This window comes from Netta rufina (assembly GCF_964035555.1).
Source record: "Netta rufina genome assembly, chromosome: 1".
NCBI classification, from domain to species: Eukaryota; Metazoa; Chordata; class Aves; order Anseriformes; family Anatidae; genus Netta; species Netta rufina.
In genome coordinates, this window is record NC_140123.1 from 163,619,917 (window position 1) to 163,637,017 (window position 17,101).

General features: G+C 40.4%; 1 protein-coding gene across 1 annotated transcript in view; it reads right to left on the minus strand.

Moving 5' to 3' along the window:
* Positions 1 to 17,101, minus strand: part of PLBD1 (phospholipase B domain containing 1) — a 38,589-nt gene that overhangs the window by 18,078 nt on the left and 3,410 nt on the right. Inside the window, exons 2-4 of the mRNA XM_084296981.1 lie at positions 12,829 to 13,048; positions 4,815 to 4,898; positions 2,725 to 2,863 (exon numbers count right to left, since the gene is read on the minus strand). Of these exons, the coding sequence (XP_084153107.1) occupies positions 2,725 to 2,863; positions 4,815 to 4,898; positions 12,829 to 13,048 (443 nt within the window). The remainder of the gene's footprint in view (positions 1 to 2,724; positions 2,864 to 4,814; positions 4,899 to 12,828; positions 13,049 to 17,101) is intronic.

The following is a 17,101-nucleotide window of genomic DNA, read 5'->3' on the forward strand; positions in this document are numbered from 1 at the left end:
TAATGTTCTTTGAGTGCCCCTCCTTCAGAAATCATCCTGACAAAAGGGTTGGGTTTGTTTACTGGATATAAAATGTTGCTAAACCAGATGGAATAATTTCACACTTTAACATGAAAATGTATTCAGATTTTGACATCATTATTAATGATACCAGTAAACATCAAATTTAAAGTACAGAAATTTACACTACACATTGCCTTCATGCAGATCTTACTGGAAGTATCTACCTAGAACAGCCCTGCAAGATGTTGTTTAATGCAATTAAAAATTAATAATAATAAAAGAAAGAAAAGTCCACTATTATACATATGCTCCATAGATAAAAGAATAAAAGGTACATGCTAATGCTACTATTAAACAGTTCTGAGTTCAGAACAATTTTCTCTATAGTAAAGCCTGGTTATTCGTGGCAGATAATGGTTCTACAATGTTCAGGTAAGGCAATCTTGAAGCTGGGGAGGAAAAGAGGACACGTTTCAGAGTGACTTTTATCTATACTCACACAATTCAACACTCATTTAAGCACTATGTGGATGTGGCATAGTTTCAACCTACCACACATTGTACAGGACAATGCAAAGACAGATCTTTTCACATGTCTTCACCACATAAGCACACACCAGTTAGTCCACCAAATGTAAGACTTCAAACACTTACAAGTTCAAAAAGTGTACATAGTGGAAATAAAAGTCCTTGGAACGTGAGATGGGTAAGACTAAAAGCAGATTAGCTATTCATACAACTCTTGTTCCCTATTCTTCCAAAGAAAAAATCGTTTTGTTCAACTTCACCTAGTGCTCAGTGTAGAAATTCACTTTCTTTGCAAATACAGACCCTTTTCTCCATCCTCTTTAGATCTTTTGACCTATCATTAAAGAAATCTTTAAGATCTTTATTTCCTGAAGGGGATCCAAAACAGTAGTAAATACATACACAAACAGCATTTATGTGGCTTACTCTCCCCAAAATATTCAAAAATAAACATGATATGCAACAAGCGGAATTTCATGTACTTTTGCAGTGTTGTCAAGTATCACCTTGATGCCAAGGAAAACCAAACGTCTAGGTGAAAATACAGCTCTCCAAACCATACTCAGAAGTAAGAGACTGATGTTAATTTTCTAGCTCTGGCAAACAGACAAAACTTCAGTGCAACTGACAAATATGCATGGAAAATTTTTGGTCCCATATATTTTTATTCAAAGCAAACAAATTTAGCTTTGGGCACTATTATCTATGAAAGAAAAAGGAAGGAGTGGAAATAATTCCCACCATCTGCTCCAGGTACATCTGGGAAAAAGAAGTATTTTATATAATATATGTGTGTATATGTACATGTGTCTGTGTATATATATATAGACACATGCATACTATCCACTGCATATAACTGAAGAATAAAGGACACAGTTATTTCAGACCGAACCATGTCTGAATTTTCCTTAAATGCACCATTGTATAAGTGTGCTGGTGACATACGATATGCCCTGTCTGAAAGAGGATCAGAATGATTTGGTCGCTTCAGAGGGCAGTGATTTTTAATATCAAACACAGACATAAATGAAAACACACTGCAGGTAGGATGTTCCTGTCTATTTCAAGAAAATAGCTCAGATACAAGCTAGTTCTTTTCCCGTCCATCTGCATCTAAAGGATTCCAAAGCAAACAAAAAAAAATGATGAACCTTGCAGGGCTCTACAGTTATAGATGCTGTGAAAAGGAATGAATCAGTTATTTTCCTAGAAAGTCAAGGTTTCTTAATAAAATCCCTGTAATTCAGACTCAACAGGATGGACCTTTCCATCACAGTCTTCTCTTTCAGTATGAACTGGTTCCTGCTAAGGAAATGTCCAGAATGAGAACTATGCAAGAGATTTTTGCATTTTACCAAAACCTAATTGCTTACAATTCCTTACTGCCACCTTCTCTAAATTCTTGGTATGATGAAATCAAGACAAAAAAGGGTCAACTGCAATTACTCAAGTCTTCCCTCTCACAATGAGGAACCAATTAGACGTACTAGAATTATGGGGAAAGCACTATAATTACCGCAACTCTACTGGAGTAAAAGGAGCTCTGGTATTGCATACAAGCTGATGATCCTGGACACAATTCTATCCAAGTTTAAAAACAACAAGAAAAAATAATTTTCAGGAAAAAAAAATAAAACAAAATATTACCCCATTTGGCCTTACACAACACTGACCATACAGTTTGCAACAGGAGACTTGGAAAACAGAAAGCGAGACACTATTTAGCAAAGAAAGATATCCTGCAAAATCTAGAAGCTTTGAAGCTCTAACGACTGGAAATAAGAACAAAAGCTTTAACACAGTTCCTATTTGCTGATTCATACTGTTGCAGCTACTCTTTATACCTACAGTCATATGCTCAATAACAATTGTAAAGTGAGGACAGCAAACACCTTAGAAGTGTCTGTCCTTCCAACATTCACACTGATACAAAAGCTAACCCCAGTCTAATCAGCAGGTGAGACGCCAAGAGTTCTAAGTCCAGTACAAAGACCTGGGGTGACATGACAGGAGTGCTCAATTACACTACCTGCACTGCACAGCAACTGAAATTTTTGTTGAATGACATGCAGAATGAATACTTGTCACTAATCTTTAAACACACTTTTAAAAAAAATATCAGATTCCTTTTTCCCATCTTCATCTTCTGACATCCCACACCCAACTACTAAAAAAGAGATGTGGTAATCTTACTGTTTGTTTGTGCAGTTTAGCCCACTCGAGGGCTCCCATGTACAGACCATCCAACTGTGCAATAATATAGCCAGCATGCCTCCAAAAGGGGTCATCCTTATTATTTCTGATTTGTTGTCTTGTCCATTGATCTTGTTTCCTGCAGAGGAACAAACAGGTTGGGGTTTTCTTGCTTTTGTTTTAGAGTATAATTGCTATTGCAGGGAAGGGGCAAATGTTGGCCTGCATTATGACCAAGATGATCAAAACCCTCCTAGTGTTTTGAGGTAAATCATGTTCTGGAAATCCAGTAGACATGGATGAAGGTTGTATACTCTGGGTGCAAATATTCAGATCCATGCAATGTACCCTACAACCGTGTGCCTCTACCTCCATACATTGTTTCAGCACCAAAGAGATGGACTCTGCCTCTGTGGGAGACCCACCTATAGCAGATCTAGCATCCCCTTATAGTCAGTAAAGAGAAACAAGCATTTGATTGTTCACCTGACCTATTTCCTTTTAAATGCCTACTCTATAAAATAGACTGACTTTTAAAGTCCTTACTTCTCTCCCCTAGGTACAAGTGCAACCAAGGCTTTCTGCTGGCAGTGCTAAAACTTTGCTTAAGAACCACTGCTATTCTCCTCTGAGGAAAAGGTGGGAGGCCAAACAATAATTCTATGTGCCAAATCCAACCAAGAGGTTACTAGTCGAACAACCCAGGTTTACAGCACAAAACAGAAGCTGAACAGACCCAAGGGCAAGAGCAGTCAACATTAGAAGGAACTCGTAGAGTTCCCTCCTTTGCTGCACACAACGAGGAACCTGAATTTTTAGAGTAAGTCAAGACCAGATAAACACAGGACCAGAGACTGTAATCTATCTGGCATTATGTACAGCAAGAAAAAAAAAAAAAAAAAGAAGAAAAAAAAAGAAAAAAAGGAGTGAATGAATCTGGCAAGGAAACAAACTCTTCCAGCAGTATATGGCTGATAAAACCAGCCATATTTATCTACCTGAAAGTAAAAAGATACAAGACTTATGTCAGAGGAAACAGGAACATGATCAGAGCATTCACAGCTATGGCTTTCAACACAACACAGTAGCCCATATTGAGACTGCTATAAAATAAAGCAACACAGCAGGAGTCCAGAATACTGGCATTAGAACAAAAAAAAATATACAAGGCCACCTACTATTGCCCCCTCCATCACAACAATGCATCTTGGGGAATACAGCCGCTGTTATGAGTTATACTGAGGAAAACAACACAAAAAACAGATATGATAGCTACCTCATCTTTCTCACAGAAAGGACAGCAATGCTGAAGGATACAATGATAGGAAGAGAGTGCTAAGAGTTTTTTTTTCTAATCTGTTTTGATACACTAAAAACAAACTAGATACAAATGCAATAAACAGAATTAGTCAGATATGTAGCCCCCTTGCTTCAGGAAACAAAACAAGGTAAGATGTAAAAATTAGTCTGCAGACATGACCAAAGCTTCACAGAAGTATTCATAATGGAAGAAAATACAAGTCTAAGGAGACTAATGTAAGTGCTAAATACAGCTGAGTCTCCTAGTACCTGTCCCGGTTCTCCCACCTGTAGCTCCCCAACAGCGTAGCTGCAATATTTGAGCAGAATTACTGTTGATTTATACCGCTGAAGAAAAAAAAGGATTCAGGACTTTTGTGATTAGAACAGAATTCATATCAGTGGTATAGTAAACAAAATTCTAACAGTGGAATGAAAGAGTGTGTTAAAAAGACTAAGATGCCAAGAGACCACACTGTTCAGTGTAACATTCAAAATACCAGTTTTTAGAAAAGGATTTTCACTAGAATAAACTTCATAATTCATTGGTGTTATCCACACCCACTTGCAGTAATATCTTTAAATATTTCTTTGAAAGAATCAGAATTGGGGAAGGATATATGACCTTCTTAACAAGTTCAGAATTTTTCCTCACACACACTAATGCCATGCAGTCAGTGGAAAAGTAAACATATATTTTCTTTCACCTATGAGAGAATAAAATTGAAATATCCTTATATACATCAATCATAAGTCTTGAAGAATTTATTTTCTAAGAACTAAATACATACGCCATGAAATTCTGGACTCCACTTCGAACGGTGGGATTCTTAATTAACTGTGGATACATATTTGCAGCATGGTCATACATATGCCTGAAAGAAAAAAGGTAGTAGAAATCACTTTTTTGCACCTTCCCTTCTTCCTCACCATCCCATTTGTCAGCAGATACTGAGAGCCATGCACCACAAAGTCACATTTTTCTAATCATGAAATGGTATCGTATCTTTAAGGCATGTCAAATAGCAAAGTTAAAACAAGTATATTGTTTAAATTTAAGTCAAAATAAAAGTCCTTGCGAATGCTCGCTCAAACTGCTCTACAATGGAAAAAGAAGCAAAAGTGAGATGGTACAATTTCATAGCAAAACTTCACATTCAGGAAATCTCTGAAGATCAGAACCATCTTCAAAATTCTAGCACATTAATTTAAAGCATAACAGAAACGGTTTACTGGAGAGCTATTCAATTTGGAACCAAGAGAGCATGGAGATGAGAATATTTGCTGATTGAGTAGTGAGAGAATTTTAGCCTGGTATCTAGCGGAGTTTTCGCTTACCACTGACCATGATCCTTTCTTACATAAGCTAAAAGCCTCTAAGGTGTATGTTAATCCTATGCATTCCCACAGACTCATGACAGCCCTAAACAGATTCAGCTGCATGGAAACCAACATTGTTTCACCCCCACACCCCCCAAGCCTCCCACCTCCAAGCTGAGTTCAGTTAGCTGTTTCATCACCATTAACTAGAAGGAACAAAAGGTTGAGTTTCTGTTTGTTTTAGTTGACTGGTTCGCTTGTTTGTATTGAAGTAAAGCACTTTACGTTTCATAACAAAATTAACTGACAAAAATTGCTCAGGAGCCCAAAAGTTATCATCGCCCTTCAATTTTAGGTCAAATATAATTCATGCATCTGATTCACTGAGCTTTTGAATTTTCTCAGTCCATTAATTTTTCCTCCCATCAACATTTCTTAATTTTCAAGTTCAAACTGAGCCAACACTTTTTCAGCTACAGAGTCAAAAAAAAAAACAAAAAACACAGGGGGAGGAATATTTAGTTCTAGGTGGAATTCAGCAGAAAATTATTTTGCTGAACTCTCGAGTAGGTAGAACTAGATCAGTCATAAGTAGAATTATCTCCTACCAAGTTCTGAGGGAAAGAAAGCCAAACTAAGAAGCAAATGCCAGCCTCAAGGAAAGAGCATGCTAGCAGGACAGGATTCCCTCTATTAAACAAGGGCAACTTCCTCTGGGAGGAATGCTCTTTCTCCCCAGTTTCTTTCAGAGTATAATTAGAGAATGCACCCAGAGATGACTGAATGGTTTGCTGATGATTAGAGATTCTGATCCACTGACCTTCTTCCTTCTCTTTTTGTCCCCTGCCCCAACCTCAGCTGTTTAAGCACAACTTGATTGCATGACCCTGCTGTTTCTTATGTCAGCTCTGGTAACCCTCTGGCTACCCAGTCTAATTGGTCTGCATACATTCAAGCAAAACCCTAACCCAACAAAAAAATGTAAATAGTAAAAAAATGTAAATTATTTTTCTGGCAGTTTGTAGCTTGAATTAGGTTTTTATGCTTGTTTAAGCAAGAGAGGTAGTATACAAATGCAACTTTCTGCTATGTTAGTAAGTGAATCAACATGAAAGTGCTTGATCAGTGCCTGGGCAGATATAAGTGAGAGGGGTTGGATCTGGGGAGTTCGGGCAAGAGAGGGGAGTGCTCAGTAGCTTCACACCATCACACCTTTCAGGAAACTCTAGCTACAGTACCAATTTTAGTTCTACAGTTAGCTGTTCTCCCATTTAACACAAGACTACATGCAATGATCATAACCTATTTCTTGAAGTAGACAAAGTTGAAGAAACTGATCAACATTCTGCACCCCTGCAGTCACAACAAATTTGGCAAATAAGAATTTTAAGTAATTTTAGGAAGGAAATTATAGCATAATTTATGCCATACTACAAGACAGAGTTCTGATGGCACTAGAAATGGGGAGGGAATAGCAGAAGACAGTCCATCTGGCAGATGGTCTTTCAGGGACAAGAACCAGATTAAGAGAATAAAAACAGCCAGGATACTACTCTGATCAGACTTCTAGGTTCAACTGTGTAGTGGGTTTACGTGGCAAGGTTTTGGTAGCAGGGAGCCATAGGGGTGGTTTCTGTGAGAAAGATCTAGAAGCTGCCCCATGTTTGGGAAGGGCCCCATTGTTTTCCAGATCCGAGCCAATAAGCGATGTTGTTTTGCGTCTCTGTGAGAGCATATTTAAGACAGGGAAAAAAACGCTGCGCCACACAGCAGCCGGGAGAGTCAAGGGAGTGAGAGAACAGCCTTGCAGGTGCCAAGGTCAGTATAGAGGGAGGGGGAGAAGTGCTCCAGGCGCCGGAGCAGAAGTCCCCTGCGGCCTGTGGTGAGGACCATGGTGAAGCAGGATGTCCCCCTGCAGCCCATGGAGTACCACGGTGGAGCAGGGTTCCACGCTGCAGCCCGTGGAGGAGACCACGGTGGAGCAGGTGGCCCTGCACCGACAGAGGCTGCCGCCTGTGGAAGACCCCTGCCAGAGCAGATTCCGGGCCGGACCTGTAGCCCGTGGAGAGGAGCCCACGCAGGAGCAGGTGATCTGGCAGGAGCTGCTGCCCGTAGGGGAGCCAGGTTGGAGCAGTTTTCTCCTGAGGGATGGACCCCGTGGTACGGTCCCATATCTGGAGCAGTTCTGGAAGAGCTGCTGCCTGTGGGAAGCCCACGCCGGATCAGTTCATCAAGGACTGCATCCCGTGGGTGGGACCCCACAGCACAGGGGACGAGAGTGACCGAGAAGGAGCGGCAGAGAAGAAGTGCTGTAAACTGACCATAACCCCCATTCCCCTGTTCCCCTGTGCCGCTCGGGGGGAGGAGGGTGGAAGAGGGTGGATGGGGGGAAGGTGCTTTTGTTTTTTTTTTTCCTTTGTTTTCTCACTTCTCTCGCTTGTTAGTAATAGGCAATAAATCTTACTATCTCCTTATGCCGAGTCTGTTTTGCCCGTTACAATAATTATTGCGTGATTTTCTCATCCTTATCTCAACCCTTGAGCCCTTTTCACATATTTTCTCCCCATTCCTCTTTGAGGAGGGGGAGTGAGAGAGCGGCTGTGGTGGAGCTCGGCTGCCCACTCGAGCGGAACCACGACAAACTGTCAGCCATACTCTCTTCATTTGGTGCACTTGAAAGGTATGCAACACAAGGCAGATTTTATACTTGTATCATCTTTAAGCAGAGATAACCGGAGTAGAGAGTGGATTGGTTCAAAATCAGGGAACTGAAAGCAGCTTCTTTAATGGGCTTCCCTCTTGCATATACTAACAGAAGCCAGACAATTCCTGGGATTGACTGATTAATCTTTTAATGCCCAAGATTTTTTCCTCCTAAATTCCCTGTGACTTTTTTTTCCCTTTAACGTTTCCATGTACATGGCTTGCATATTTTGTAAGGTATAGGTATTATCCTCCAAAGTAAATTGGATCATTATAGTAAGGTAGTGCTTTGCAACTGTATCTAACAACAAAAACAAGGCAATTACAATACTGGGACAAGAATTCAAAGTCTAAAAACAGCAAAGCACAGCTATGTTCTTCAAATTAGAGAGGAAGATGACAGGACTCGGGTCAGCTGAGGTTGTATCAGAAAAGAGTACAATTAATGTTGCTTCAAATTTAAATACTGCTCTAAGGCACCAAGCACGTCCCAGTTGGGACTGACTAAAAGTATGTGCTTCACGTCACTGATCTGGATGTGTTCTGCTGTTGCCCGAGTACAGTGAGGCCTCAGTAACACTGCTTGTAATGGGGGAAGAGAATTCATAACCCAAGAAAACCAGAGCTAACAGCTTTGGCTGGATGTTAGGATTGGACCTTACAAAGAGGCCAAAGACTGGGGATAAAAACAAATGTCTGGCTCTCTAGATACTCAAATTAGATTTATCCTCCCCCTAAGTGTCTTCAAAACAGACAGCTGTTATCTGAATCAGGTACCTACACTAGAAAGATGAATTGTGCTCTAGAAAATGCCTGTTTCTGTCATCACTGGTAGATGGATCTGACTTGCTTAGATATTGCTTTTTATACCACGAACCTAAAAAAACTATAGCAGACATACATTCTTCCCCAGCAATCTGAGATAAGACAGTCCCAGCATGTCCCGTTTTGATATATATATATATATTTTTTTTTTTTTAATCCATTTATCTTATATTCTGCTTGGGTTCCTACAAAGGACAAAACATAAGCTCTTAAGAAAGATTTTGACATTCTTATGCATACCATCAAAGGCTTGGCTGTGTCTAGAAACCTTAATTCACACCCTAGGTGCAATGAAAGAACTGAGCTAGCTGAGAATTCCTGAAGGTCTCCAAGTTGCAGGCACTGTCAATCCGGAGCTACTGCTCACCTGACAGCTTCTGCAGGAACCTGCACTTCAAACTGGGATTATACGAAGGAATGTATCCTTCCCATTAACACAACACGTGAGACCAGAGCACTCCCAGGACTTCAGGGTTTCTACAAAGAGATACCTTGGGTCATTTCGGCTTCATAGAGTCATGACCACAAATGGCATTGCCACAAATGGATGAGAGACAGCTGGAGACCTTGGAGTTGTCCAGGTTAAGGTAACAATGTACTGGAGGACACCTCAATTACCACACATACCTAGTGTATTCACCTTGGACAGCTGTACCAGAGCCACTTATGGTGGCAGTGCTCATACAGACAAGCAACATAAGCCTCATCACTCTGGTAGTTAAGTGGTTGTTGATGCAAATAAAGTCTAGAACACCATCAAACATGTCGTTACACTCTTCCTTGCTGTTACCAGGACAGATGAGTCCCTAAAAAGGAAGGTCGAGCTGCGTGCAGCTACTGTGTGCATTGATGTGTGCAAAGGCAGAATGAGAGTGTTTAGAGACTCCTTCTCATATGGGAAGTCATGACAGTGCTAGAGAGCTTCCCTGGAGACAAGCCGCCAGGCTGTCTGATAGCAACAGGTTTACAGTCTGAGAGATGCTGGTTACCTGTTTCACTGCAGGAGAATTGTGTAAACACCCCAAAGAAAAAAATCTTCCTGCATGTGAGTTAGGATTCTGTGACCCTCCAGACAGGATAAAAGAGAAACGGAATTCTGAGGGTAATCTTTTAACATGTGCAGACTTAGTGAGTTTGCTTCTCTGTGCTTCAAAAAGTGTCAAATCCACTGTGTAAGAGAACTTTATTGACTTGCAGTTTACTGAATAAAAACACCAAGATTGTACACCTAAAAGCTGAAGTAATAGGTCCTCTGTCTTCTCAAGGGTCAGAGGATTCATTTTCGCTCCTTAGCTGGAGCATTTTCAATAGATATTCTTAGCTTCAAAGAGAAGTCCTTTTATCCAAAATAGCTTCACAAGACAGAAAATGCTTATATTCATAACCTCTGTGAGAAATATATTTCCACTGCATTTTCCATGGTACAATGGGGCAAAGACAGCCAAAAAAACAGATGGTACATATAATATATGATAGTCATTTTAGAGATGGGAAGCATTTTCAGGCTTTGCACTGTCAGAGAATTTCTCAATATGTTTTCTGAGGAGACCTTTTTGAGAAAATCAAGGCTTTGGCTACTTCTGGTTTTGCATCTTAACCCTTCAACTTCACACTTCAACTCCTTTAAAACAAGTTCAGTTAAGTTCCCCACTTCACTTAAAAGCCCAAGTCTCAAAACATACTTCTCCAACCTCTTCCTTGACAGAAACCCTTAAACTCTTTTCTGAAGACTTTGAGACCTCTGTTTGTTATTATTTCTGCTACATCTAACTCTCTATGATGGGCCATTTAGTGGCAGAGTTGATAGCCCTGCAGTAGCAATGGCTGGGGAAGGGAGGGGAAGGAGGAAGAAAATCCCCCCTCCTAAACCTAAGCATAGACTAAGACATCAGATAATGTCAGACACTATTTCACATTCAAGCTATGTTTAAAGGAATGGGTATATAGTTAAGATTGTTTAAAAAGTCAGCAAGGAAGACTTACGTATCTACTATGGAGGCACTAGTAGACCAGAAGTGTGTTTTTTAAAATATGATTTGTCATCTGATTAGTCTTAGTGTGGATTGGGCTGTCTACGTACTATGACAAAACTTAAGTTTAATCACTTACAGATGTGTACACAAAGACACTGAATAAAAATCTGTCAAGTAACACCCAGTTGTAAGGAAACTTGGAAGACTGAGGGGAGATCTAATTGAAGTATATAAATATCTGAGGGTAGGGTGTCGAGAGGATGGAGCCAGCCTCTTTTCAGTTGTGCCCACCAACAGGACAAGAGGCAACGGGTACAAACTGAAGCACAGGAAATTCCAGCTGAAATGAGGGGGCACTTTTTGACTGTGATGGTGACAAAGCACTGGCACAGGTTGCCCAGAGAGGTTGTGGAGTCTCCTTCTCTGGAGGTATTCAAAACCCGCCTGGATACCATCCTGTGCAATGTGCTCTAGGTGATCCCTGCTCGGCAGTGGGATTGAAGTAGATGATCTTCAGAGGTCCCTTCCAACCTCAGCCATTCTGTGATTCTGCAACAATATTCTCATTTAATGCCATATGTAGTTTACAAAAACTGACTAAGTAGTCCATAGCAATAACCTCTCATGCAAATAATCTAAAAACACGTATCCAGATCTCTCATGTACTTCATTCTCTTTCCTGCCTGGGATAAAGGCTGTGCACTCAGAACTCTAAGTTTCCCCTTCCCCCTCCCCCAAAGTGTTTTCTTGATCAACAAATTATGCTGTATTGCATTTCTGTCATACTGTAAAAATCTTGTCCAGAGACCTAGCTACCTCTCCAGTAAAATCTACTAGAGTCAAATTAATATATGATACAATCAGTAAACTATCCTTAAATCTTAACTGATCTTAAAATGCCTTACTATTCATTAAATTGATATCATCTGGTCCAGAAGCCATACTTGTCAATTGTTTGACAGAAAACTTTCCCTTGCTGGACTGTTCAATGCAGCTTATAGGTATTTCAGTGTTCTGGAAGAAAGGATGGTGAAGGCAAATTCCTGTCACAGCATCCATCATAAGCATCTCTCAACTGTTCCCCAGGCACACAACAGAACTTAGTAAAAGAAAAATTCTTAAGTTCATAGAGGAGAAATAGAGCCTTTTCCAACAATCCACATGTCATGTGCTTAGTCATATCACCAGCTATATCCCACCAATTCTGCCTTCCTGCTTAGTAACGGAAAGAACTTAAAAAGAACAGGAAAAGCTTGTCTCGATTCATAACATGCACAAAACAGTCAGTTTTCACAGATTTGCATTGTGGGAGTGTTTCAGTCCCTCATTCATTTTCCACAGGGCTTTCAGGAGTATAGTGACCCTTCTAGACATATACCAGTCTACCTCCTGGCCTTTCAGTGTATCAGCCTCTTTTTTTTTTTTTTTTTTTTTTCAAAAAAATTTTGTCCAGGAGAGATAAAACGCCCCATGTTATGAAGCTTCAGCATCTGTTCTCCCCAGTAGTTTCTTGACAGCACTTGCTGAAAAAGCCCCTTAAGGAAGCCCTGCAGCCTTTGCCTCTCCCTGACTGATCTGCTCTCAATTCTCTCATCTATTGGTCAGTCACCTACCTCCAGGCTGGGAAAATAACTATTCTTTCTGCTACCCCTTTTGTAATTACAACACAAGGCTTACTCACATCATTACACATATGCTATTCCGTGATTACATTACTTAACCAGAAATATTGATGCAGTACTCATTGTTCTCACAAAGGTGAGAAGACAGCCTGCAGGATGAGAAGACAACACAAGGCAGAAACCACATCTTGATACTGTAAAGAAGATGCTGTATCTCATACTTGTTACGAATTAAAAGAACAGCACACAACCACAAAAGTGTATGGTTTAAGTGGATAGGAATGAAGGGAAAAGAAAAATAAACACACTCACAGAAATCCACTGGAAGTGTCATAAATTGAGTTGCTTCCTGAGGTACTTACGGAGCTGTGAGATAGCCTTCCAAAAAGCCAGCTGCATACATGATGTCTTCATTGCTTAAGGTCTTACGGCCATAGCCTGCTCTGATCTCCAGAACTCCCCAACCTGTAGTCTGTATAGTGTTGTTGTAGAAGCCATAGGCATCTCCGTTCCTGTCCAGTATATTCCTGACCTGCAGTGTTTTTTGAGCTTTATTCCAGTACACAGTTGCGTAACGGATTTCTATGGCCAAGAAGAAAGAAGGCAAGGGAAACAAAAACAAAGACAAGGGAAATTAGTGTTGCAATAAACCTGAAAAGCAACAAGTACCATAGGAACTTCATTTTACTTAGACACTGATGACTGTTACAGTGCCTGCCAACAGGAGCACTGTTACAGGGGTTGGAGAAGTAGTTGCAACAAGCACAGGTTTCACTTTAAGCCTGGTAGCTCTAACTCAGGTCTCAAAGAGCCCAGGCAGATATTATTGAACAGCCACATTAAGATTTATGCAATAGAGCAGAATGGGTTGGTCGACCACCCTTTTGGAAGTCTCACTCAGTCTCTGTAGACTGAGAACTACCAAAGTAGTTACTGCAAAGCAAGATTAAAACAAGGGAAGAATGCGTAGGTATTTCCTCCCCAATAGTGAAATGCTATGACAATATTTTGGCAATTTAAAAAAGTTAAATTTGGTAACTTTCCAACACATTTGATTCCACCACGGAAAGAAATACCGATGTTAACATACTGAGAAGTGGTATGAGAACCAACTAGAGTTTTACCAAAAAAGTTTACAGTTAAATATTCTCATGTTACTCTTTTGGAAATTATCTACGACTCTTTCAGTCTAAAGTTCCACCATAGCTGAGTCTTACATAAAATTCAAAAAAGTATTTCCTTACCTGGCCCAGAAGAAACCCTGGATGAATCTCACTGAAAGCAATTTTAAAAGATGGCATGCCTGACCAATTACTAATGATTATAGCTACTACCAACTTAATTTTCTGCTTAGAGATTCAGGAGACTAGTTGTTGTTGTTTTTTTAAGCTTTCTGGACAGCTGATCCTGGAGATGGTATTGCCCAACAGAAGCACTAGAACTTAGTGGATCACAGACTGAACACGCAAAGCACACAGGTATGCAAACCTTTCTATGGCACATAATACCTATCCCCCAACTGGAATAGAATCAATACCAAGTGGTAAAGGAACAAAAAAGAACGTCATTAGACTCTTCCAGAGATCTACCAGGGCTGCTGTTTAGCAAACATTCTTAATGATTTGGGTTTTAATCCCAGTGAACTGAAGAATTAAGAGCAAGAATTAACAGCTTTCAGAAAAACCTCTAATCATAGAATCACAGAATGCTTTGGGTTGGAAGGGACCATAAAGACCACCCAGTTCCAAGCCCCTGCCATGGGCAGAGACACCTCCCACCAGACCAGGTTGCCCAAAGCCCCATCCAGCCTGGCCTTGAACATCTCCAGGGATGGGGCATCCACAGCTTCTCTGTGCAACCTGTGCCAGGGCCTCACCGCCCTCATTGTGAAGAATTTCTTCCTTACATCTAACCTAAACCTACTCTCCTTTAGTTTAAAACCACTCCCCCCTTGTCCTATCACTGCACTCCCTGAGTCAAATCCCTCCCCAGCTTTCCTGTAGGCTGCTTTTAGGTAGTAGAAGGCCGCTGTAAGGTCTCCCTGGGGCCTTCTCTTCTCTCTCACCCCCTTCTATGAAGAAGAGTTCTTACATGAGTCTATTTAGAGATGAAGTCATTTCAGGGACTTGGAACACAGTGTTTAAAAACATGTTTTATTATCTGCCAGGTACTGAGTCTATTTAAAGGACTGAGACATGACAGACCTTAGAAACCTCTTCAGGCTGCTGCAATAACCTCACTTTTCTGTTGCCTTCTTAACTATTTTTTAGTAATTTTTAGTAATACATGAGGTAATCCCTGATTTAGTTTAAGTGTAAACATGGGAATTGCTCACACTGAAAACTCCACAAAAAGGAAAGCAAGATGATGTGGCTTATCACTGGAAACAGACAAAGGCCATCTTAAAAGCTAAAACTCATAAGAGCACAGAGGACAGGGAAAGTAAGGTCCTGTGAACAAGTGGTGCAGGGGGTCACAGCACAGAGCACAAAGAGCCCGTCCAGCAGTAAAGGGCAAAGCTGACTCCAAGCAAAGCAGCCTGCTGCATAGTAGAGAAGAAAAGACAGGTACAGACATATGAGGAACAGGTAGAAAGAACAAGGACAAAACAGGGGAAGAGAAAGATGCTCTCCATAAGTGGGGGGGTACACAAGCAGTCAAGAGGAATCAGGGCAGGTAGGTGTTTTTATCATTGCCCACAGACTAGGTAGGCATGCCAAAGAAAACTTCTGCCTAAAGCAAAATAGCTGTTGTTTTCTTTTTAAAAAAAATAAAAATACTGTTCAGTCTGTGTTGCACTGGCATCAGAGACAGACGTACCCTGAACAGACGTACTGTAACACGGGAGGCTTGTTTCTTTGTTTCATTGTCTGCCACAGCATGAAGACTCAGAGCTGTTTTCAGAAGGCAGAACAAACTTCAAAATTACCCTTGGAGTTTGCCCTGACCCTGAATTCTGTACACAAAGAATTTAAACTGCAGAAAATCAGGACTGGAAGAGGATGTGAGAGAAATAACACCATGAAAATACACAATGATTTGCAACAAAGGCAGAGGCCTTTAGAGGAACAGCAATGAGGTATGTGCTGTACATGTGGCAGGCACAAAAACAATGCTGGAAGACACCATCTTCCACTACTGATTTTTTTTATTATTTTTTTTTTTTGGCAGCTACTCGTGATTTCACCTCATTTATTTTTGTGTCAGTTTCTGACAATCTAACAGGTCTGGTCTAACGTGTCAAAATGCCTATAAATAGACGTAGCAACTTCATATAAAGTAATATATATTTATATAATTTATAACAATTACTGTATGGTTATATAAGTTTTTATATTGCTACAGATGCAGTTAAAATTGCAAGCTTATAAACCGCTGTACACTTAAAACCAACTTCCACTACCACATAACCAAAGCATTTCCTATTACAATTTTAATCTGTGTTCATCTAAACTAGCAGAACTACCTTTAGCAAGAAAACCATCCAAAACTGAAAAACATAGCAGAATATAGATATCTCAGAACCAACTGCATGCTTCCAAAAAAATCCCATGTGTCTCTCACAACAACATGAACCTTTATCTAGAATAATGCTGGCATTTTATATTTATTTTTGAAAGGTGATGCAGAGACCCTAACATTTCTTATCCCGGCAACTGTATTGGTAAGACCTTACATATGAACCAAATGCAATGTCTCCATGAATCCATGATAGAAGGATGATTTCTAGAAGATTTAGACTTCCCAGTGTGTAGCAGAGAACACTGGGAAATTTCAACCTATTTCCTGCTCTCAGGACTTGGAAGAGCAGAAATTACTGTGGTAATTTAGGGTAATTCCATACCTGTATTGCTCAGAAGGGTTAACCTGAGTAAAAAGCAGAAGCAGACACTATTTATTGCAATGAATGACTCAAAGTCCCTGCAGACTGGGTAGGTCAGTGGAGTCACTCTTTCCCTCAGTGTAACCAGCAAGTCAGAACTGCATAGCATTGGCAATGCGCAGCTCCACCACAGCCACCAGTGCGCTGCATGACAGGGGATAGAAGTGATGAAGTGCAATGACAAAATAAGCCTATAAATACATAAGTGTTCCTTCTCCTTCCCGCAGGCAGTAGGAAATGGGAGAAGCCTTTCCTGAAACTGTGGGGGTTGGAACTGGATGATCTTTGATTATCCTTTCAACCCCAACCATTCTACGATTCTGTGTTTTTGCCAAACAGGGATCCAGAAATAGGACTACAGTTGGCAGAGTGCTGGAATTTCTTCAACATGTGAGAGGTATTTTGCAAAGATTATACCCTGAATAATGGAAAAATTAAGTTTCAGATGTAGTTAGGAAGTGGTGGTATCCTTGGCATTTCAAACTGAAAAACAAGTCCTTTCTCTATCTTTTTGGCTCAATACAGGCATTGCCAAGGTTATGTTAAAAGTAGAGCTTGTCTTTCAGTGGCAGATGCAGAATGGAAATACATACACACTTGACAGAATACTGAGAAAACAATTACTGAGGGGACAGAGACAAGATGAAACAAGGTGGAAGATGCTGTGAAGAGGATATGAAAGAGTAGTATTAACTTTCAGTGAAAGCACAAAATGGGCAGACAAAAAAAAAAAATGTAGCAAGATGGCCCAA